Here is a 24,562-nt window from a genome sequence, read left to right as displayed (position 1 = left end):
CCAGTGTGTGGGTTGTGTCCAGTGTTTGGGTAGAGTCCAGTGTGTGGTTAGTGTCCAGTGTTTGGGTAGAGTCCAGTGTGTGGGTAGAGTCCAGTGTGTGGGTTGTGTCAAGTGTGTGGGTTGTGTCCAGTGTGTGGGTAGAGTCCAGTGTGTGGGTTGTGTCCAGTGTTTGGGTAGAGTCCAGTGTGTGGTTAGTGTCCAGTGTGAGGGTAGAGTCCAGTTTTGTGGGTAGAGTCCAGTGTGTGTGTGGGTAGCGTCCAGTGAGTGTGTGGGTAGAGTCCAGTGTGTGGTTAGTGTCCAGTGTGTGGTTAGTGTCCAGTGTGAGGGTAGAGTCCAGTGTGTGGGTAGAGTCCAGTGAGTGGGTTTTGTCCAGTGTTTGGGTAGAGTCCCATGTGTGGTTAGTGTTCAGTGTGTGGGTAGTGTCCAGTGAGTGTGTGGGTAGAGTCCAGTGAGTGTGTGGATAGAGTCCAGTGAGTGTGTGGGTAGAGTCCAGTGAGTCTGTGGGTAGAGTCTAGTGAGTGTGTGGATAGAGTCCAGTGAGTGTGTGGGTACAGTCCAGTGTGTGGGTAGAGTCCAGTGTGTGGGTAGAGTCCAGTGAGTGTGTGGGTACAGTCCAGTGTGTGGGTAGAGTCCAGTGTGTGGTTAGTGTCCAGTGTGTAGTTAGTGTCCAGTGTGAGGGTAGAGTCCAGTGTGTGGGTAGAGTCCAGTGAGTGGGTTTTGTCCAGTGTTTGGGTAGAGTCCCATGTGTGGTTAGTGTTCAGTGTTTGGGTAGAGTCCAGTGTGTGGTTAGTGTCCAGTGTGAGGGTAGAGTCCAGTGTGTGGGTAGAGTCCAGTGAGTGGGTTTTGTCCAGTGTTTGGGTAGAGTCCCATGTGTGGTTAGTGTTCAGTGTTTGGGTAGAGTCCAGTGTGTGGTTAGTGTCCAGTGTGAGGGTAGAGTCCAGTGTGTGGGTAGAATCCAGTGAGTTTGTGGGTAGAGTCCAGTTTGTGGGTAGAGTCCAGTGAGTGGGTAGAGTCCAGTGTGTTGTCTAGAGTCCAGCCAGTGAGTGGGTAGAGTCCAGTGTGTGGGTAGAGTCCAGTGTGCGTGTACAGTCCAGTGAGTGTGTGGGTAGAATCCAGTTTGTGTGTGGGTAGAGTCCAGTGTGTGGCTAAAGTTCAGTGTGTGGGTATAGTATAATGTGTTGGGAGTCCAGTGTATGGGTACAGTCCAGTGGGTGGGTAGAGTCCAGTGTGTGGGTAGAGTCCAGTGTGTTGGGTAGAGTCCGGGGGGGTGTGGGTAGAGCCCAGTGAGTGTGTGGGTAGAATCCAATGAGTGTGTGGGTAGAGTCCAGTGTGTGGGTAGAGTCCAGTGTGTGGGTAGAGTCCAGTGTGTGGCTAAAGTCCAGTGTGTGGGTAGAGTCCAGTGTGTGGGTAGAGTCCAGTGTGTGGGTAGAGTCCAGTGTGTGGGTAGAGTCCAGTGTGTGGGTAGAGTCCAGTGTGTTGGGTAGAGTCCGGGGGGGTGTGGGTAGAGCCCAGTGAGTGTGTGGGTAGAATCCAATGAGTGTGTGGGTAGAGTCCAGTGTATGGGTAGAGTCCAGTGTGTGGGGTAGTGTCCAGTGTATGGGTAGTGTCCAGTGTATGGGTAGAGTCCAGTGTGTGGGTAGAGTCCAGTGTGTGGGTAGAGTCCAGTGTGTGGGTAGAGTCCAGTGTGTGGGTAGAGTCCAGTGTGTGGGTAGAGTCCAATAAGTGTATGGGTAGAGTCCAGTGTGTGGATAGAGTCCAGTAAGTGTATGGGTAAAGTCCAGTGTGTGGATAGAGTCCAGTGTGTGGGTAGAGTCCAGTAAGTGTATGGGTAAAGTCCAGTGTGTGGGGTAGTGTCCAGTGTATGGGTAGAGTCCAGTGTGTGGGTAGAGTCCAGTGTGTGGGTAGAGTCCAGTGTGTGGGTAGAGTCCAGTGTGTGGGTAGAGTCCAGTGTGTGGGTAGAGTACACTAAGTGTATGGGTAGAGTCCAGTCAGTGTGCATAGAGCCAGTGCTGGTAGTCAGGGTAGCAATTTGATAAACTGTTCAGCAGTCTTATGGCTTAGGGGTGGAAGGTTTTCAGGAGCCTTTTGGTCCCCGACTTGGCGCTGGTACCGCTTGCCATGCAGTGTCAGTGAGAACATACTACGGCTTGTGTGGTTGGGGTCTTTTACCATTTTACGAGCCTTCCTCTGACACCGCCTGGTATAGAGGTCCTGGATGGCAGTGAGCTTGGTCCCAGTGATGTACTGGGCTTTCTGCGCCGTCCTTTGTAGCGCCTTGTGGTCGGATGCCAAGCAGTCGCCATACCAAGCGGTGATGCAGCCAGTCAAGATGCTCTCAATGGTGCAGCTGTAGAACATTTAGAGAATCTGAGGGCCCATGCAAAATATTTTCAGCCTCCTGAGAGGGAAGAGGCGGTGTCGTTCATTTTTCACCACTCTGTTGGTGTGTTTAGACCATGTTAATTCCTTAATGATGTGGACACACGTTCAACCCGCTCCACTACCGTCATGGTGGATGGGGCCGCGCTCGGCCCGCCGTTTCCTGTCGTCCATGATCAGCTCTTTGTCTTGCTGACGTTGAGGGAGAGGTTGTAGTCCTGGCACCACACTGCCAGGTCTCTGACCTCCTCCCTATCTCATCGTCGTTGGTGATCGTCGTTGGTGATGTTATCTATGGATAAGTCATGGTTATCTTCAGAGAAAAGCAGCAGAGGCTGCAGCCCCAAGGAACAAGTGCAGCACCATAAGAGCACCACAGGAGCACAATAGGAGCACCTTAGGAGCACCATTGGAGCACCATAGGAGCACCATAGGAGCACCATAGGAACACTATAGGAGCACCATAGGAGCACCATAGGAGCACCATAGGTGCACCATAGGAACACTATAGGAGCACCATAGGAGCACCATAGGAGCACCATAGGAGCACCATAGGAGCACCATAGGAACACTATAGGAGCACCATAGGAGCACCATAGGAGCACCATAGGAGCACCATATCCAAAACGGCTACATTTACACCCTCTGTCTGCAGCCTGTAACATCCACTCTGGCCAATTAGAAGAAAAGCCTGTCGGAACGTTCCACACTGCCCTGCTGAACACGCCCCCAGGTCTTAACAGTGTTTCTGTTTGTGTCCGTCAAGTCAGTAATGACCGAACGCTGTAAGTACTCAGTCTACCTGTAGGGGGCACTGTGGTATCATGCTCCAATCTACAGAGTCACTTTTATTGCAGCGATTCAGTCCCTGAGAACCAACTGGACATTGTTTTTGTAGGACGTATATCATATACATTATCAGATCTATATATCAACTAATACCATGTTCCCAATAAGAAGACCCCAGCGATCGATATGGTGCCAGACTAGAACTGACAGCTGGTCTGTAACAGTAATAGAAATGAATGGTTGGCTGTTTCATTTGAGTTATGACTGAAGGACTACGGATAGATGGAAAGACGAGAGGAAATATTGAGTTTAGCTTGATCCTACTGGTGCAATTGAGATGAGCTACTGTAGTCTGATTTTCCATCCAGTCCCTCGTCAGTATTTAGATTTAGGGGCTGGATGAACATTCCATCTGAAACATTTTCCACATCCACCATTGTTGTAATCTATCTTCAGTTTTGTAAATTAATGAAAGCTTTGTGTTGGGTCTTTTCCAAATGACTGCTGGGTATTTCCTGAGAAAAGATATTGAGAGGAACACACTTTTTTGTGCGTATGGAATTTTTCTGGGATATTTTATTTCAGCCCATGAAAGATGGGACCGAGACTTTACATGTTGCGTTTATATTTCTGAAAAGTATAGTTCTGTGAGAGATACAGGCACGCTTCTCACACAGCCACGCTTTGGTCTCAAACATAGGTTACAATGTTACACAAACCGTAAGCCCGGCCAGCCTAGCCCGAATGAACTCTTAGAATATCCAGCTGGAGAATAAGGATGAACTGGAGAAATAACAAAGAGGCAACTCTGATCAAATCAAAATCAAATCAAATTTATTTATATAGCCCTTCGTACAGCAGCTGATATCTCAAAGTGCTGTACAGAAACCCAGCTTAAAACCCCAAACAGCAAGCAATGCAGGTGTAGAAGCAAGGTGGCTAGTAAAAACTCCCTAGAAAGGCCAAAACCTAGGAAGAAACCTAGAGAGGAACCAGGCTATGTGGGGTGGCCAGTCCTCTTCTGGCTGTGCCGGGTGGAGATTATAACAGAACATGGCCAAGATGTTCAAATGTTCATAAATGACCAGCATGGTCCAATAATAATAAGGTAGAACAGTTGAAACTGGAGCAGCAGCACGTCCAGGTGGACTGGGGACAGCAAGGAGTCATCATGTCAGGTAGTCCTGAGGCATGGTCCTAGGGCTCAGGTCCTCCGAGAGAGAGAAAGAAATAGCGAAAGAGAGAATTAGAGAGAGCATATTTAAATTCACACAGGACACCGAATTGGACATGAGAAGTACTCCAGATATAACAAACTGACCCTAGCCCCCCGACACATAAACTAATGCAGCATAAACACTGGAGGCTGAGACAGGAGGGGTCAGGAGACACTTTGGCCCCATCCGAGGACACCCCCGGACAGGGCCAAACAGGAAGGATATAACCCCACCCACTTTGCCAAAGCACAGCCCCCACACCACTAGAGGGATATCTTCAACCACCAACTTACCATCCTGAGACAAGGCCGAGTATAGCCCACAAAGATCTCCGCCACGGCACAACCCAAGGGGGGGCGCCAACCCAGACAGGAAGATCACATCAGTGACTCAACCCACTCAAGTGACGCACCCCTCCTAGGGACGGTATGAAAGAGCCCCAGTAAGCCAGTGACTCAGCCCCTGTAATGGGGTTAGAGGCAGAGAATCCCAGTGGAAATAGGGGAACCCGGCCAGGCAGAGACAGCAAGGGCGGTTCGTTGCTCCAGAGCCTTTCCGTTTACCTTCCCACTCCTGGGCCAAACTACACTCAATCATATGACCCACTGAAGAGATGAGTCTTCAGTAAAGACTTAAAGGTTGAGACCGAGTTTGCGTCTCTTACATGGGTAGGCAGACCATTCCATAAAAATGGAGCTCTATAGGAGAAAGCCCTGCCTCCAGCTGTTTGCTTAGAAATTCTAGGGACAATTAGGAGGCCTGCGTCTTGTGACCGTAGCGTACGTGTAGGTATGTACGGCAGGACCAAATCAGAGAGATAGGTAGGAGCAAGCCCATGTAATGCTTTGTAGGTTAGCAGTAAAACCTTGAAATCAGCCCTTGCCTTGAGTACTGACCCCCCCCCCCCCCCCCACAGGCCACAAAATGAATCACTTACCTTTGATGATCTTCATATGTCTGCAGTCACAAGAGTCCATGTTGCACAATAAATGTTCATTTTGTTCGATAAAGTCCCTCTTTATGTTTATAATTAATCCTCAGGTTGTCTATTGTCTAAATAATAGATCGTATTTCTACCGGACAATAGCGTATTCAATAGAAAGAAAAAAGAACGAAGGGCGCTCTATCGGTGCGCAAAGGAGCTCTGCTTCATTCTGCATGCCACTTACAAACTGGTCTCATTCTTCCTCGTTTTTCAGAATACAAGCCTGAAACAATGTTTAAAGACGGTTGACATCTAGTGGAAGCCAGAGGAACTGCAAATGGGGTCCTATCCAAATAAATACTGTATAGGCATTCAATAGAAAAGTACCCACATCAAAAATATTCCACTTCCTGGATGGATTTGCCTCAGGTTTTCGCCTGCCATATCAGTTCTGTTCTACTCACACACATTATTGTAACAGTTGTGGAAACTTTAGAGTGTTTTCTATTCAATAATACCATGCATATGCATATCCTAGCTTCTGGGCCTGAGTAACATGCAGTTTACATTAGGCACCTCATTCATCCAAAATTCTAAATACTGTCCCCTACCCAAGATAGGTTAATGTGAGTCTGGAAGGAGAGTTTACAGTCTAACCAGACACCTAGGTATTTGTAGTTGTCTAGGTATTTGCAGGTGCGGGCAACGATCGGTTGAAGAGCATGCATTAAGTTTTACTTGCATTTAAGAGCAGTTGGAGGCCACGGAAGGAGTGTTTTATGGCATTGAAGCTCGTCTTGAGGTTAGTTAACACAGTGTCCAAAGAAGGGCCAGAAGTATACAGAATGGTGTCGTCTGCATAGAGGTGGATCATGGAATCACCAGCAGCAAGAACAACATCATTGATGTATACAGAGAAGAGAGTCGGCCCGAGAATTTAACCCTGTAGCACCCCCATCGAGACTGTCAGAGGTCCGGACAGCAGACCCTCCGATTTGACACACTGAACTCTATCAGAGAAGTAGTTGATGAACCAGGCGAGGCAGTCATTTGAGAAGCCAAGGCTGTTGAGTCTGCCAACAAGAATGTTGTGATAGACAGTTGTGATAAACAGAGTCAGAAGCCTTAGCCAGGTCGATGAATACGACTGCACAGTAATGTCTCTTATCAATGGCGGTTATGATATCGACCTTGAGCGTGACTGACCAGCTCTGAAACCAGATTGTATAGTGGAGGTAGGGTGGGATTCCAAACGGTTGGTGATCTGTCTGTTAACTTAAAAAAAAAAATGTATTTTTATTTCACCTTTATTTAACCAGGTAGGCTAGTTGAGAACAAGTTCTCATTTACAACTGCGACCTGGCCAAGATAAAGCATAGCAGTGTGAACAGACACAGAGTTACACATGGAGTAAACAATTAACAAGTCAATAACACAGTAGAAAAAAAAGAGAGTCTATATATATTGTGTGCAAAAGGCATGAGAAGGTAGGCGAATAATTACAATTTAGCAGATTAACACTGGAGTGATAAATGATCAGATGGTCATGTACAGGTAGAGATACTGGTGTGCAAAAGAGCATAAAAGTATATAAATATAAACAGTATGGGGATGAGGTAGGTAAATTGGGTGGGCTATTTACCGATAGACTATGTACAGCTGCAGCGATCGGTTAGCTGCTCAGATAGCAGATGTTTGAAGTTGGTGAGGCAGATAAGTCTCCAACTTCAGCGATTTTTGCAATTCGTTCCAGTCACAGGCAGCAGAGAACTGGAACGAAAGGCGGCCAAATGAGGTGTTGGCTTTAGGGATGATCAGTGAGATACACCTGCTGGAGCGCGTGCTACGGGTGGGTGTTGCCATCGTGACCAGTGAACTGAGATAAGGCGGAGCTTTACCTAGCATGGACTTGTAGATGACCTGGAGCCAGTGGGTCTGGCGCCGAATATGTAGTGAGGGCCAGCCGGCTAGAGCATACAGGTCGCAGTGGTGGGTGGTATAAGGTGCTTTAGTAACAAAACGGATGGCACTGTGAAAGATGAAAGAGGTTGAACAGGCTAGTAATAGGGGTTGCAACAATTTCAGCAGATAATTTTAGAAAAAGAGGGTCCAGATTGTTTAGCCCGGCTGATTTGTAGGGGTCCAGATTTTGCAGCTCTTTCAGAACATCAGCTATCTGGATTTGGGTGAAGGAGAAGTGGAGGAGGTTTGGGCCAGTTGCTTTGGGGGGTGGAGGGCTGTTGATCGGGGTAGGTGTAGCCAGGTGGAAAGCATGGCCAGTTGTTGAAAAATGCTTATTGAAATTCTCAATTATAGTGGATTTATCGATGGTGACAGTGTTTCCTATCCTCAGGGCAGTCGGCAGCTGGGAAGAGGTGTTCTTATTCTCCATGGACTTTACAGTGTCTCAGAATTTTTTTGAGTTTGAATGTTGTTATTATAATTTTTTTCAGACAATACAATCATAAATCCTTTTTTTGAAGGTGTAGTTCTACCCTAATATAGAGGCTTGGAAACTTACAGTTTACACCAGGCCTGCAGGTCACATTATGCTGCCTACAGGCCACATCAGGCCCAGCAAGTTACATTAGACTGCCTATAGGCCACATCAGGCCCAGCAAGTCACATTAAACTGGCTACAGGCCACATCAGGCCCACTAAGTCACATTAAGCTGGCTACAGGCCACATCAGGCCCAGCAAGTCACATTAAACTGGCTACAGGCCACATCAGGCCCACTAAGTCACATTAAGCTGGCTACAGGCCACATCAGGCCCAGCAAGTCACATTAAACTGGCTACAGGCCACATCAGGCCCAGCAAGTCACATTAAACTGTCTACAGGCCACATCAGCCCCACTAAGTCACATTAAACTGGCTACAGGCCACATCAGGCCCCTGCAAGTCACATTAAACTGGCTACAGGCCACATCAGGCCCACTAAGTCACATTAAACTGGCTACAGGCCACATCAGGCCCAGCAAGTCACATTAAACTGGCTACAGGCCACATCAGGCCCACTAAGTCACATTAAACTGGCTACAGGCCACATCAGGCCCATTAAGTCACATTAAACTGGCTACAGGCCACATCAGCCCCACTAAGTCACATTAAACTGGCTACAGGCCACATCAGGCCCCTGCAAGTCACATTAAACTGGCTACAGGCCACATCAGCCCCACTAAGTCACATTAAACTGGCTACAGGCCACATCAGGCCCACTAAGTCACATTAAACTGGCTACAGGCCACATCAGGCCCACTAAGTCACATTAAACTGGCTACAGGCCACATCAGGCCCAAACTGGCTTGTTAATTATGTGTAATAGTGATAGTCTTTCTGCACTACTCTTTTTACTGGCTCGAGACTCATGATTTCTTTCCCCAAGTGACTCGTTCATTTTAGTCGGTTGGTTGACCTGTTGGACGCAATCAATTCTCCAGTAGAATATGTGCTCCTCCAGTTCAGTGGATCTGGAGACACGCTCATGTACGCACACAGGAAAAAAGATCACGTTGCAGTCAGCATAGAGAAGAAAAAGACATGTTTACAGCTGATAATTGATGGCGCGGTGCAAGAAATGAATGCACTCAATTTATTATTGAATGTTATCGATGGACACAGCTGTGTAGAACCGAAACATACACAGCCTGCCCCTGCTGAACATTCGAACTTGAGAACAAATCGTTTGGGTGGCTGCTGCAGTTCGCAAACGATAGCCTATTGGGCAAATCTCCCACGCGGCATTTAATGCATTCTGCTGTCAAGAGTCGTTCACAATCTAGTCCGGTTGAGGCCGCAAATAGACCTTGTTTCAAAGGTTTCGATAAAACATCCTATTTGTTTTCTTAGCAATCACATATGTACATTGTTCGAAGCACAGATGTCTAAGTCTCAGTCACAGACAGCAAGTATGGTGAATGAGAGGCTTGTAGAATCATGATTCTCTCCAGTTTTAAGTTCCTCATTCGCCGTAAGCTGAAGTTTCTTCCGTAGGAAGTCATGAATATTCATGCGTCTCGACGTAAAACCCATCGGGTGATTGGCTGAGCCTTCTTGAGCGTGTGACATCACACAGATAGTCTACAGAGCTGACGGTTTAACACCAATCTAATGTCTTGGGAAACCCAGCATTGAATGAATTGGGAAATAAACGAATCAGCCAGCTACCAATCTATTTAGTTTCACTGTCTGATCATACAAAACACAAGCCCACTAATGTCATGGTCCCTCCTGGCACCAGAGGGCGGCAGAGACCGCCCTAGAGACTTTTATTGGACTCAGGTGTGCCTTGTTATTTCACGATTGTGTTCCTGTTAAATAGAGGTGTGTTTTATATGGTCCTTTGCAGAAGCTTGAATTGTTTTACCATGTGCGGTTCTTTACTTTGTGAGCGTTAATGTGATCCTGCTGCTACCGGTTCTCAGTAAATTATTATGTTTATCCTTAACCACTATTTCCTCTTCTGGTCTCTTCTTTGCATCTGGGTCCAATCTCACCACGTCACAACTAACTGTTATTTTTACCTTTCCACAAACGGTCTGGAATTTGTTACTTGATATGAGCAAGTTAACACAAATGTTTCACAGAATAGGTCATGTCTCCACGATTTAGTTAGTGGCTCCTGCCTGAGGAGTTATGAGTTATATTTGTCTGAAAACAAACCGTTGTTTCCCATGGTGGAATCCTGTCTAACCCGTTGGCTCTTGAAGCCTATGTCCCCATGAGCACCCGAGTCTAGCCAACGTTAACTAGTGTCATAAATTAGCATTTCGCTAGCTAGGGGAGCTGTTTCTAAGAAAATGGCCGATGTGAATCAAACGCTGTAGCTAGCTAGCAAGCCCTCCTCTGCGGCAATGTTACTGGGGTGCGGGAATATCAGATGTTAACTGTCATTGAAGTTGGTGGTTAGTGGTTACTACTAATTTCAGATCTGAGGCGAGAGAAATTGTTTGTCGTATTTTGGTAAGAGTTCAGAGTGACATGCACCCAATAATCCTCAACCAATCACCCAACGGATATGAATTACTTTGTCTCCGGGTATCTTTACGAATGGACATTTTGCTTACCGGTAGGGGCTTCTGTGTGGGCATTACTGACTCAACTGAACGGTAGGGGCTTCTGTGTGGGCATTACTGACTCAACTGAACGGTAGGGGCTTCTGTGTGGGCATTACTGACTCAACTGAACGGTAGGGGCTTCTGTGTGGGCATTACTGACTCAACTGAACGGTAGGGGCTTCTGTGTGGGCATTACTGACTCAACTGAACGGTAGGGTCTTCTGTGTGGGCATTACTGACTCAACTGAACGAAATGAGTCGAACGTTCTTTTGAATGAACGAGTTGAAATGAACAGAGTCAGTAAAAAGAGCCGAACTTCCCATCCCTATTGTGTAATTCCAATTGGAATCAAGCCAGATGAGGGATATTCAACATTTGGAGGTTTTATTCACCCGCAACCTGCATTCAGAATGGCCGTCAGCATTGGTAAGACTAAGATATGAGATTCCCTTAAACACCTAAACTGGAACAACCATTTCAGTAACAGGTACAATAAGTCCAACTAACAAATTGGAATAGTATGTTATTCATATTTGAGTAGCGTAAGATTAATTAAACAAATATTATATTGAAACAAACAATCCTGAAATAGAGCATGCTGGGAAATATGATAATGATGGGTGTGGTATTTTACACCACTGAGTGTTAATTTAACTCTTTACGGTGTTAGTTGAACTCTTTACAGTGTTAGTTTAACTATTTACAGTGTTAAATTAACTCCTGAATCAACACTAGAAATGTTACACTGAAAAACCAACACTATTTAACACTGGCCCATTTGCTGTGTGCTATGAAATAGGGACACATCTGCAGGCTTCCGTGTATTTCAAGAACCTTTTAGAATTCTGAAGAACTATAGATGCCACGTCAAGTACCACAAACTTAACTCCGGTTCTTTATCGAGCAATAAGGAACCTTAAGAGCTGGTTAAGAACCTTTTTTTTCTTTTGTTCAGGTCATAGCAGCCTTGAGAATGTAGTTGACACGGTAACGCCTCTTCTTAACCATTAGTTTGCTGGTAGTGTTCCGAATTGCCCTGGTAAGGCATAACCTTTCTGCAGGGGAAGTCGACATACAGTCACAATGTTGCTTGTGGCAGATTCCTGCTCCTCGACTGTGATGGTCTGACTGCCTGCCTGAATTCCTGTCTGAACTAAGCCGTACAAATCCCAAAGATTTATATCAGTCATTTAGAGAGACTGTTCATATGTGAAGAGGCTGGCTGTGGGGCTGAGAGCCTGGAGCCTGGCTGCTGGGGGACTGAGAGGGTGGGAAAATGTGACTGTGGTTGAGAGGGTGTGAGGCTGGGGGGCTGTGAGTCTGGGAGTGTATGTTAGAGGACTTATCCATCTATTTATATTCCTCCTCATCCTCCTCATCCTCTCCTACATCCTCCTCCTCAGACACAAAGGGTTTTCATCCAGTCATCATGAATTTATGGTCCTGATGGTAAACTAGTCCAAGTTTCTGATTATCCACTTTAACCTCAACTGTCCTAACAGTCTGCTAGTCCACTGTAACCTCCTCAACTGTCCTAACAGTCTGCTAGTCCACTGTAACCTCCTCAACTGTCCTAACAGTCTGCTAGTCCACTGTAACCTCCTCAACTGTCCTAACAGTCTGCTAGTCCACTGTAATCTCCTCAACTGTCCTAACAGTCTGCTAGTCCACTGTAACCTCCTCAACTGTCCTAACAGTCTGCTAGTCCACTGTAACCTCCTCAACTGTCCTAACAGTCTGCTAGTCCACTGTAACCTCCTCAACTGTCCTAACAGTCTGCTAGTCCACTGTAACCTCCTCAACTGTCCTAACAGTCTGCTAGTCCACTGTAACCTCCTCAACTGTCCTAACAGTCTGCTAGTCCACTGTAACCTCCTCAACTGTCCTAACAGTCTGGTCAGTGTCCGCCAATGACAGTAATCAGATAGTCACAGTGGACATAATAGTGGGTCAAACAACATGGGGTACTCCAGTCAGCCCAGCCATGTAACCTTGCTTCAAAGGAGTCCAGCTTCACCCGGCAAGCTTTAAACGATGATGTCATCCTCCCATGTGACGGGGCTCGGTTTCACTGACCGCCAGATCAATTATTCAGCATGGTTAATTGGCTCAGCTGAAGCCGGATCACGTTGTGTGAAGGCAGGCGGGCACACACTCAACTCCATGGCAGGAAATTAGCTTGCGGGCCAGAGTAAATATTTACAGTACATTGCCAAAAGTATGTGGACACACCTTCAAATGAGTGACTATTTCAGCCACAACCGTTGCTGACAGGTGTATAAAATCTGTCACTCACACACACACACACACACACACACGGTTTGGCCTCTGAGACACTATCTCTGCCTGAAGCTAACCAGACTGTGAAAGAAGAAAGGTTAAACAAGGAAAACAACATTCATTTCTCTCTGTGAGTGAAGAGAATAATAAGACATAGTTGGAAGGGCCAAAATAGAAGCCACTTCCTGTTTTGATTTTCCTCAGGGTTTCACCTGCAATATCAGTTATGTTATACTCACAGACAATATTTTGACAGTTTTGGAAACTTTAGAGTGTTTTCTATCCAATACTAATAATAATATGCATAGATTAGCAACTGAGACTGAGGACCAGGCCGTTTACAATGGGCCCCTTTCCATCCAAGCTACTCAATAATGCCCCTGCAGCCATTTAATAACACTTTAATAAGACATAATTGGAAGGGCCAAAGGCTCCAGACAACGTTGTTACTTTGTGAATCTCATCCATGTCCCACAGTAGTATAGTCAGTATGCTGTTGGAGTGTCTGTACAAGTCAAAGGCTCCAGACAGACACAGTAGTATAGTCAGTATGCTGTTGGAGTGTCTGTACAAGTCAAAGGCTCTGCTTGACAATTCAATGATGCATACACAAGACTCATTTAAATGCAGGAATTGATCTTCCATTTTGTAAATTAGAGATGTCTGATTTGCGTGTGTGTGTGTGTGTGTGGACCTCACTGTTAAAGATGACGAACCAGAGTCACGGGAAATACCATAGAAATTGGAAGAGCCCATTTCAAGCATTTAAAACCAAGATACACTCTTAGAAAAAAGGGTTCCACAAGGGTTCTGTGACTTTTCTCACAGGAGAACCCTTTTTGGTTCCAGGTAGAACCCTTTTTGGTTCCAGGTAGAACCCTTTTTGGTTCCAGGTAGAACCCTTTTTGGTTCCAGGTAGAACCCGTTTTGGTTCCAGGTAGAACCCTCTGTGAAAAGGGTTCTACCTGGAACCAAAAGTTTTTTTAAAAAGGGTTCTCCTTTTATATTATATTATCAAATGTTATTAGTAACATGCGCCGAATACAACAGGTAGACCTTACAGTGAAATACATACTTACGAGCCCTTAACCAACAATGCAGTTTTAAAAAATATGAATAAGAAATAAAAGTAACAAGTAATTAAAGAGCAGCAGTAAAATAACAATAGCGAGACTTTATACAGGGGGGTACCGGTACAGAGTCAATGTGCGGGGGCACCGGTTAGTTGAGGTAATATGTACAGTGCCTTGCGAAAGTATTCGGCCCCCTTGAACTTTGTGACATTTTGCCACATTTCAGGCTTCAAACATAAAGATATAAAACTGTATTTTTTTGTGAAGAATCAACAACAAGTGGGACACAATCATGAAGTGGAACGACATTTATTGGATATTTCAAACTTTTTTAACAAATCAAAAACTGAAAAATTGGGCGTGCAAAATTATTCAGTCCCTTTACTTTCAGTGCAGCAAACTCTCTCCAGAAGTTCAGTGAGGATCTCTGAATGATCCAATGTTGACCTAAATGACTAATGATGCAATTGATCTTCTAAAAACAGACGCATCACAGAAGGTTTCATGAATGACTGTGTGATTCTATCAAATTATTGTATTGAGACTTAGGCAGCCCGTGAATGGCATACAGCACATGGCAGGGCTCCTATGGTTCCCCCAACACCACCAGACCCTCAGTCCTGAATACATCTCTTTCATTCAGCACCATGTTACGCTACGTCTCGTATCGTGGATAGAGTATGATTCACTAAGTTCTCTCTACAGAGTGTCCCTTGGCTGTGTTTCAGACATGGAGGGGTCTCAGGTGGAAAGGGTTAGTAGAACTGAAACTACTGTAATAACCCCCTGCTAATGTCATCCATCTCACGCCCCTTCACCACTCCTAGTCTGTGTGTGTGTGTGTGTGTTCTCCTCAAGACCGCTTTCTGTTTGTGTCTGTCAGTCTAATCTGCTATTGATCTGGAGACATATCGATCCACCGGAAAGACAGGCCTAGCTAGATCTGGAGGGGAGCTGGGGAGTGAGGGGCAGCTGGGATTGTGGGGGCTGAGGGTTTGGGCTGCTGGGGGGGGGGGGGCTGTTGGGACTGAGAGTCCGGGCTGCTGAGGGGGGGGGGTAGAGAGTGAGGGGCTGCTGGGATTGTGGGGACTGAGGGTCTGGGCTGCTGAAGGGGGGGTGAGGGGCTGCTGGGATTGTGGGGACTGAGGGTCTGGGCTGCTGAGGGGGGGGGGGGGGGGGGAGTGGAGAGTGAGGGGCTGCTGGGATTGTGGGGACTGAGGGTCTGGGCTGCTGGGGGGGGGGGGGAGTGGAGAGTGAGAGGCTGCTGGGATTGTGGGGACAGAGGGTCTGGGCTGCTGAAGGGGGGGTGAGGGGCTGCTGGGATTGTGGGGACTGAGGATCTGGGCTGCTGGGGGAGTATGAAAAGGTCTACCATGTAACTAATAGTCAGAAATAGATGTTGAATATTTAAAACATCACGTACCGTGTGAGTGGTGTGTGTATTGAATATGTAAAACACTATGCAGCGTGTGTGTATTGAATATGTAGAACACCGTGCACGTCTCTCCACTCACTGTATTATCAACACCCTGAGCGACTCTTGTTCGTCATCATTAACAATGAGGTCCACACACACACACACACACACACACACATGCAAATCAGACATCTCATTTACAAAATGGAAGATCAATTCCTGCATTTAAATGAGTCTTGTGTATGCATCATTGAATTGTCAAGCAGAGCCTTTGACTTGTACAGACACTCCAACAGCATACTGACTGTACTACTGTGTCTGTCTGGAGCCTGTGACTTGGACAGACACTACAGCAGCATACTGACTATACTACTGTGTCTGTCTGGAGCCTTTGACTTGTACAGACACTCCAACAGCATACTGACTGTACTACTGTGTCTGTCTGGAGCCTGTGACTTGGACAGACACTACAGCAGCATACTGACTATACTACTGTGTCTGTCTGGAGCCTGTGACTTGGACAGACACTACAGCAGCATACTGACTATACTACTGTGTCTGTCTGGAGTCTTTGACTTGTACAGACACTCCAACAGCATACTGACTATACTACTGTGTCTGTCTGGAGCCTTTGACTTGTACAGACACTCCAACAGCATACTGACTATACTACTGTGGGACATGGATGAGATTCACAAAGTAACAACGTTGTCTGGAGTATTTGGCCCTTCCAATAATGTCTTATTACAGTGTTATTAAATGGCTGCAGGGGCATTATTGAGTAGCTTGGATCAAAAGGTGCCCATTGTAAACATACACGTAAACGTACATAGCAGCAGAGGGAATAACTCATCACAGACACTGCTGCTAGCTGTCCAGCCTCATCACAGACACTGCTGCTAGCTGTCCAGCCTCATCACAGACACTGCTGCTAGCTGTCCAGCCTCATCACAGACACTGCTGCTAGCTGTCCAGCCTCATCACAGACACTGCTGCTAGCTGTCCAGCCTCATCACAGACACTGCTGCTAGCTGTCCAGCCTCATCACAGACAGACACTGCTGCTAGCTGTCCAGCCTCATCACAGACACTGCTGCTAGCTGTCCAGCCTCATCACAGACACTGCTGCTAGCTGTCCAGCCTCATCACAGACACTGCTGCTAGCTGTCCAGCCTCATCACAGACACTGCTGCTAGCTGTCCAGCCTCATCACAGACACTGCTGCTAGCTGTCCAGCCTCATCACAGACACTGCTGCTAGCTGTCCAGCCTCATCACAGACAGACACTGCTGCTAGCTGTCCAGCCTCATCACAGACACTGCTGCTAGCTGTCCAGCCTCATCACAGACACTGCTGCTAGCTGTCCTAGCTGCTAGCTGTCCAGCCTCATCACAGACACTGCTGCTAGCTGTCCAGCCTCATCACAGACACTGCTGCTAGCTGTCCAGCCTCATCACAGACACTGCTGCTAGCTGTCCAGCCTCATCACAGACACTGCTGCTAGCTGTCCAGCCTCATCACAGACACTGCTGCTAGCTGTCCAGCCTCATCACAGACACTGCTGCTAGCTGTCCAGCCTCATCACAGACACTGCTGCTAGCTGTCCAGCCTCATCACAGACACTGCTGCTAGCTGTCCAGCCTCATCACAGACACTGCTGCTAGCTGTCCAGCCTCATCACAGACACTGCTGCTAGCTGTCCAGCCTCATCACAGACACTGCTGCTAGCTGTCCAGCCTCATCACAGACACTGCTGCTAGCTGTCCAGCCTCATCACAGACACTGCTGCTAGCTGTCCAGCCTCATCACAGACAGACACTGCTGCTAGCTGTCCAGCCTCATCACAGACACTGCTGCTAGCTGTCCAGCCTCATCACAGACACTGCTGCTAGCTGTCCAGCCTCATCACAGACACTGCTGCTAGCTGTCCAGCCTCATCACAGACACTGCTACTAGCTGTCCAGCCTCATCACAGACACACACTGCTGCTAGCTGTCCAGCCTCATCACAGACAGACACTGCTGCTAGCTGTCCAGCCTCATCACAGACACTGCTGCTAGCTGTCCAGCCTCATCACAGACACTGCTGCTAGCTGTCCAGCCTCATCACAGACACTGCTGCTAGCTGTCCAGCCTCATCACAGACACTGCTGCTAGCTGTCCAGCCTCATCACAGACACTGCTGCTAGCTGTCCAGCCTCATCACAGACACTGCTGCTAGCTGTCCAGCCTCATCACAGACACTGCTGCTAGCTGTCCAGCCTCATCACAGACACTGCTACTAGCTGTCCAGCCTCATCACAGACACACACTGCTGCTAGCTGTCCAGCCTCATCACAGACAGACACTGCTGCTAGCTGTCCAGCCTCATCACAGACACTGCTGCTAGCTGTCCAGCCTCATCACAGACACTGCTGCTAGCTGTCCAGCCTCATCACAGACACTGCTGCTAGCTGTCCAGCCTCATCACAGACACTGCTGCTAGCTGTCCAGCCTCATCACAGACACTGCTGCTAGCTGTCCAGCCTCATCACAGACACTGCTACTAGCTGTCCAGCCTCATCACAGACACTGCTGCTAGCTGTCCAGCCTCATCACAGACACTGCTGCTAGCTGTCCAGCCTCATCACAGACACTGCTACTAGCTGTCCAGCCTCATCACAGACACTGCTGCTAGCTGTCCAGCCTCATCACAGACACTGCTGCTAGCTGTCCAGCCTCATCACAGACACTGCTGCTAGCTGTCCAGGCTCATCACAGACACTGCTGCTAGCTGTCCAGCCTCATCACAGACACTGCTGCTAGCTGTCCAGCCTCATCACAGACACTGCTGCTAGCTGTCCAGCCTCATCACAGACACTGCTGCTAGCTGTCCAGCCTCATCACAGACACTGCTGCTAGCTGTCCAGCCTCATCACAGACACTGCTACTAGCTGTCCAGCCTCATCACAGACACTGCTGCTAGCTGTCCAGCCTCATCACAGACACTGCTGCTAGCTGTCCAGCCTCATCACAGACACTGCTGCTAGCTGTCCAGGTACTTTGCTGTTGTTCTGGGATTGATTTGCACTTTTCGCACCAAAGTACGTTTATCTCTAGGAGACAGAACGCGTCTCCTTCCTGAACGGTATGACGGCTGCATGGTCCCATGGTTTATACTTGTATACTATTGTTTGTACTAAGGAATGTGGTACCTTCAGGCGTTTTGAAATTGCTCCCAAGGATGAACCAGACCGATAGTGGTCTACAATTTTTTTCTGAGGTCTTGTCTGATTTATTTTGGTTTTCCCATGATGTCAAGCAAAGAGGCACTGAGTTTGAAGGTAGGCCTTGAAATGCATCTGCAGGTACACCTACAATTGACTAAAATGATGTCAATTAGAAGCTTCTAAAGCCATGACATCATTTTCTGGAATTTTCCAAGCTGTTTAAAGGCACAGTCAACTTAGTGTATGTAAACTTCTGACCCACTGGAATTGTGATACAGTGAATTATAAATGAAATAATCTGTCTGTAAACAAATTAGAAAAATGACTTGTGTCATGCACAAAGTAGATGTCCTAACCGACCTGCCAAAACTATAGTTTGTTAACAAGAAATTTGTGGAGTGGTTGAAAAACAAGTTTTAATGACTCCAACCTAAGTGTACGTAAACTTCCGACTTCAACTGTATATCTCTTAACACAATGATGAAAATAATAATGGCCTCTAAACCTTCAAGCTGCATACTGGACCCTATTCCAACTAAACTACTGAAAGAGCTGCTTCCTGTGCTTGTTCCTACTATGTTGAACATAATAAACCCCCCCCCCCCCCCCCCACAGTGTTCCAAACTCACTAAAAGTGGCAGTAATAAAGCCCCTCTTGAAAAAGCCAAAGCTTGACAAAGAAAATATAAAAAGCCTTTGGCCTATATCGGATCTCCCATTCCTCTCAAAAATGTTATACGGACACTTCAGTCTGATTGTAGACCCATCATAATACTGAGACTGCACTCGTGAAGGTTGTACATTACCTTTCAATGGCATCTGTCCTCGTGCTCCTAGACCTTAGTGCTGCTTTTGATGCCATCGATCGCCACATTCTTTTGGAGAGATTGGAAACCCAAATTGGCCTACACGGACAAGTTCTGGCCTGGTTTAGATCTTATCTGTCGGAAAGATATCAGTTTGTCTCTGTGGGTGGGTTGTCCTCTGACAAATCAACTGTGAATTACGGTGTTCCTCAAGGTTCCGTTTTAGGACCTCAATTGCTTTCGCTATTTATTTTACCTCTTGGTGATGTCATTCGGAAACATAATATTAACTTCACTACTATGTGGACGATACACAGCGGTACATTTCGATGAAACATGGTGAAGCCCCAAAATTGCCCTCCCTGGGAGCCTGTGTTTCAGACATAAGGAAGTAGATGATGGCAAATGTTTTACATTTAAACTCGGACATAACAGAGATGCTAGTTCCAGATCCCAAAAAACAAAGAGATCTTCTGTTGAATCTGAAAATTAATCTTGATGGTTGTACAGTCGTCTCAAATAAAACTGTGAAGGACCTCGGCGTTACTCTGGACCCTGATCTCTCTTTTGACGAACATTTCAAGACCATTTCAAGGACAGCTTTTTTTCCATCTACGTAACATTGCAAAAATCAGAAACTTTCTGTCGAAAAATTATGCACAAAAATTAATCCATGCTTTTGTCACTTCTAGATTAGACTACTGCAATGCTCTACTTTCCGGCTACCCGGATAAAGCACTAAATAAACTTCAGTTGGTGTTAAATACGGCTGCTAGAATCTTGACTAGAACCCAACATTATGATCATATTACTCCGGTTCCCCTCTCTCCACCAGGATTCTCTGCCTCTAACCCTATTACGGGGGCTGAGTCACTGGTTTACTGGTGCTCTTCCATGCTGTCCCTGCCTGGCCGGTTCCCCTCTCTCCACCAGGATTCTCTGCCTCTAACCCTATTACGGGGGCTGAGTCACTGGTTTACTGGTGCTCTTCCATGCTGTCCCTGCCTGGCCGGTTCCCCTCTCTCCACCAGGATTCTCTGCCTCTAACCCTATTACGGGGGCTGAGTCACTGGTTTACTGGTGCTCTTCCATGCTGTCCCTGCCTGGCCGGTTCCCCTCTCTCCACCAGGATTCTCTGCCTCTAACCCTATTACGGGGGCTGAGTCACTGGCGTACTGGTGCTCTTCCATGCTGTCCCTGCCTGGCCGGTTCCCCTCTCTCCACCAGGATTCTCTGCCTCTAACCCTATTACGGGGGCTGAGTCACTGGTTTACTGGTGCTCTTCCATGCTGTCCCTGCCTGGCCGGTTCCCCTCTCTCCACCAGGATTCTCTGCCTCTAACCCTATTACGGGGGCTGAGTCACTGGTTTACTGGTGCTCTTCTATGCCGTCCGTAGGAGGGGTGCTTCACTTGAGTGGCTTGAGTCTCTGACGTGATCAAACCCCCCTCGGGTTTGTGTCGTGGGGGAGATCTTCGTGGGCTATAATCAGCCTTGTCTCAGGGTAGTTAATTGGTGGTTGAAGATATCCCTCTATTGGTGTGGGGGCTGTGCTTTGGCAAAGTGGGTGGGGTTGTATCCTGTCTGGTTGGCCCTGTCTGGGGGTATAGTCGGACGGGGCCACAATGTCTCCCGACCCCTCCTGTCTCAGCCGCCAGTAATTATACTGCAATAGTTTGTGTGTCGGGGGGGCTAGAGTCAGTCTGTTGTATTTGGAATATTTCCCTGTCTTATCCGGTGTCCTGTGTGAATTTAAGTATGCTCCCTGTAATTCTCTTTCGCTCTCTCTTCTCTCTGAGGACCTGAGCCTAGGACCATGCCTCAGGTCTACCTGGCCTGATGACTCCTTGCTGTCCCCAGTCCACCTGGTCATGCTGCTACTCCAGTTTCAACTGTTCTGCCTGCAGTTATGGAACCCTGACCTGTTCACCGGACGTGCTACCAGCATTGCTTGCTGTTTGTGGTTATAGGCTGGGTTTCTGTACAGCACTTGGTGACATCGGCTGATGTTAAAAGGGCTTTATAAATACATTTGATTGATTGATATTCAAGTTAAGGGATGCAACAGGGGGAACTGCAGTGGGGTATCACAATTTAACTTTTATTTTTTATTTATATATAAATAATTAACAGTACAGATTATTATATGGGACAATAAGATATTAATATTGTATGGGGCAGATAGAGATGATTATTGTATGGGACAATAAGACACGATTATTGTATGGGACAATAAGGGATGATTATTGTATGGGACAATAAGATATTAATATTGTATGGAACAATAAGGGATGATTATTGTATAGGACAATAAGGCATGATTATTGTATGGGACAATAATATATTAATATTGTATGGGACAATAAGATATGATTATTATATGGGACAATAATATATTAATATTGTATGGGACAATAAGATATTAATATTGTATGGGGCAGATAGAGATGATTATTGTATAGGACAATAAGGCATGATTATTGTATGGGACAATAAGATATTAATATTGTATGGAACAATAAGGGATGATTATTATATGGGAGATAAGATATTAATATTGTATGGGGCAGATAGAGATGATTATTGCATGGGAGATAAGATATTAATATTGTATGGGAGATAAGATATGATTATTGAATGGGACAAAAAAACATGATTATTGTATGGGACAATAAAATATGAAAATGCAAGACTCTCTACCACAGAGAATCCTAGTGTTAGAGGGTCTGCATTAATGGAGACATGTCGGTGGAACACATTAACACAGACAGTGGTAGAGCCAGACAGAGAATCCTAGTGGTAGAGGATCTGTAGTGATGGAGACCTCTCTAACTGCATGTGGGGCTTCTCTCTCAATGTCCCCAGAAATCATCTGCTTCAGGAGCCTCGGCTAGTCAGCAGGTAGACAGGCTTAGCAGAGAGAGAAATAACCAGAGGCTGCTGCAGTCTAAAGCCCTTAATGCGATGGTAGCCCCTGTCAATCAATCATTCATCCTGATCAATCAATCAGTCACTGAACAACAAGCAGTGAAAAACAGAGGACAGACAGTAAGGAGAGAGAGAGGCAGTCAGGCAGACAGGAGGGAGAGAGAGGCAGGCAGACAGGAGAGAGAGGGAGAGAGAGAGCCAGACAGACAGTAGAGAGAGAGGCAGGCAGACAGACAAGAGAGCGAGAGAGGCAGGCAGACAGGAGAGAGAGGCAGGCAGACAGACATGAGAGAGAAAGGCAGGCAGACAGACAGGAGAGCAAGAGAGGCAGGCAGACAGGAGAGAGAGGGAGAGAGAGAGCCAGACAGACAGTAGAGAGAGAGGCAGGCAGACAGGAGAGTGAGAGAGGCAGGCAGGCAGACAGACAGGAGAGAGGCAGGCAGGAAGACAGGCAGACAGGAGAGAGAGGCAGGCAGGCAGGCAGGCAGACTGGGGGAGAGAGAGGCTGGAAGGCAGACCAGGAAGACAGAGGCTGGAAGGCAGACGGGGAAGAGAGAGGCTGGAAGGCAGGCGGGGAAGAGAGAGGCTGGAAGGCAGACAGGGAAGAGAGAGGCTGGAAGGCAGGCGGGGAAGAGAGAGGCTGGAAGGCAGGCGGGGAAGAGAGAGGCTGGAAGGCAGGCGGGGAAGAGAGAGGCTGGAAGGCAGGCGGGGAAGAGAGAGGCTGGAAGGCAGGCGGGGAAGAGAGAGGCTGGAAGGCAGACGAGGAAGAGAGAGGCTGGAAGGGAGACGAGGAAGAGAGAGGCAGGAAGGGAGACGAGGAAGAGAGAGGCAGGAAGGGAGACGAGGAAGAGGGAGGCAGAGAAACAGACAGCCATTGCAGGGCAGAGGAGAGAAGCAGGCGGCCAGGCGGTAAATGGGACTGTGTCACATACAGCTCTCTCTCTCTCTACTCATGCTGGAAGGTGGAAAAAGCCTGTCAGGTTTGGTTTGGGCTTAGTCCACGGTTCTACGGGCCAAAGTCCTGTAAAAAAACAAAAAACACTTGAATAGTGGTAGAAGAAGAGGGGGAGAGGAGGAGAGGAGGGGAGGAGGAGAGGAGGGGAGGATGAAAGAAGAAATGAGGGAAAACATTTGAAAGAGGCAAATAAAATGTTCCAACACCCCCCTCCCTCTCCCTCCCTCTCCTGGCCATCCTTTTTCTCCCCCTGTCTCCCTCCCTCTCGACCCCTGTCTCCATCCCTCTCTCCCCTTGTCTCCCTCCCTCCCTCTCTCCCTATCTCCTCTCAGGACTCCAGCAGCAGTCAAGTCATCTCCAGGCCAGAGCTCCAGATGAGAGGTCGTTGGCCCTGGTTCTGCCTGGCAGACGCTCAAATACGCCCGTTTAAAAAGATCACTGTGCTGCAGCAGTGGTGTGTCTGCTGAGGCTTCCTGGAGGGCAGACCAGATCTGCTGAGAGGAGAGGCATGTGGAGGGAGGGAGGGACTGCTCCCCGCTGCCCCCCCGCTGCCCCCACCTCTCACTGCCCCCCTCTGCCCCCTGCTGCCCCCCTCTGCTCCCCGCTGCCCCCCCGCTGCCCCCACCTCTCACTGCCCCCCTCTGCCCCCCGCTGCCCCCCTCTGCTCCCCGCTGCCCCCCTCTGCCCCCCACTGCCCCCCACTGCCCCCACCTCTCACTGCCCCCCGCTGCCCCCCTCTGCCCCCACTGACCCCGCTGCTCCCCACTGACCCCACCTCTCACTGCCCCCCTCTGCCCCCCGCTGCCCCCCTCTGCCCCCCTCTGCTCCCCGCTGCCCCCCACTGCCCCCACCTCTCACTGCCCCCCTCTGCCCCCCGCTGCCCCGCTCTGCCCCCCTCTGCCCCCCGCTGCCCCCACTGCCCCCCTCTGCTCCCCTCTGCCCCCCAATGCCACCACCTCTCACTGCCCCCCTCTGCTCCCCGCTGCCCCCCTCTGCCCCCCGCTGCCCCCCACTGCCCCCACCTCTCACTGCCCCCCGCTGCCCCCCTCTGCCCCCCGCTGCCCCCACTGACCCCGCTGCCCCCCACTGACCCCACCTCTCACTGCCCCCCGCTGCCCCCCTCTGCCCCCCTCTGCTCCCCGCTGCCCCCCACTGCCCCCACCTCTCACTGCCCCCCTCTGCCCCCCGCTGCCCCTCTCTGCCCCCCTCTGCCTCTCGCTGCCCCCCACTGCCCCCCTCTGCTCCCCGCTGCCCCCCATTGCCCCCACCTCTCACTGCTCCCCGCTGCCCCCCTCTGCCCCCCGCTGCCCCCCACTGCCCCCACCTCTCACTGCCCCCACCTCTCACTGCCCCCCTCTGCCCCCCGCTTCCCCCCTCTGCCCCCCGCTGCCCCCCACTGACCCCGCTGCCCCCACTGCCCCCACCTCTCACTGCCCTCCTCTGCCTCTCGCTGCCCCCCACTGCCCCCCTCTGCTCCCCGCTGCCCCCTCTGCCCGCCGCTGCCCCCCATTGCCCCCACCTCTCACTG

General features: G+C 48.6%; 1 protein-coding gene across 2 annotated transcripts in view; it reads left to right on the top strand.

Moving 5' to 3' along the window:
* Positions 1-23,540, top strand: part of LOC139367864 (interferon-induced, double-stranded RNA-activated protein kinase-like) — a 46,131-nt gene extending 22,591 nt beyond the window's left edge. For both annotated transcript variants that reach the window (XM_071106204.1, XM_071106203.1), the window contains exon 11: positions 23,367-23,540. In XM_071106204.1, the coding sequence (XP_070962305.1) occupies positions 23,367-23,501 (135 nt within the window). In that variant the 3' untranslated portion in view covers positions 23,502-23,540. The remainder of the gene's footprint in view (positions 1-23,366) is intronic.
* Positions 23,541-24,562: the final 1,022 nt, after the last annotated feature.

Source organism: Oncorhynchus clarkii, chromosome 16 (assembly GCF_045791955.1).
Source record: "Oncorhynchus clarkii lewisi isolate Uvic-CL-2024 chromosome 16, UVic_Ocla_1.0, whole genome shotgun sequence".
NCBI lineage: Eukaryota > Metazoa > Chordata > Actinopteri > Salmoniformes > Salmonidae > Oncorhynchus > Oncorhynchus clarkii.
Note: the sequence above shows the minus strand (reverse complement) of the source record. Positions and strands in the feature narration are given on the sequence as shown.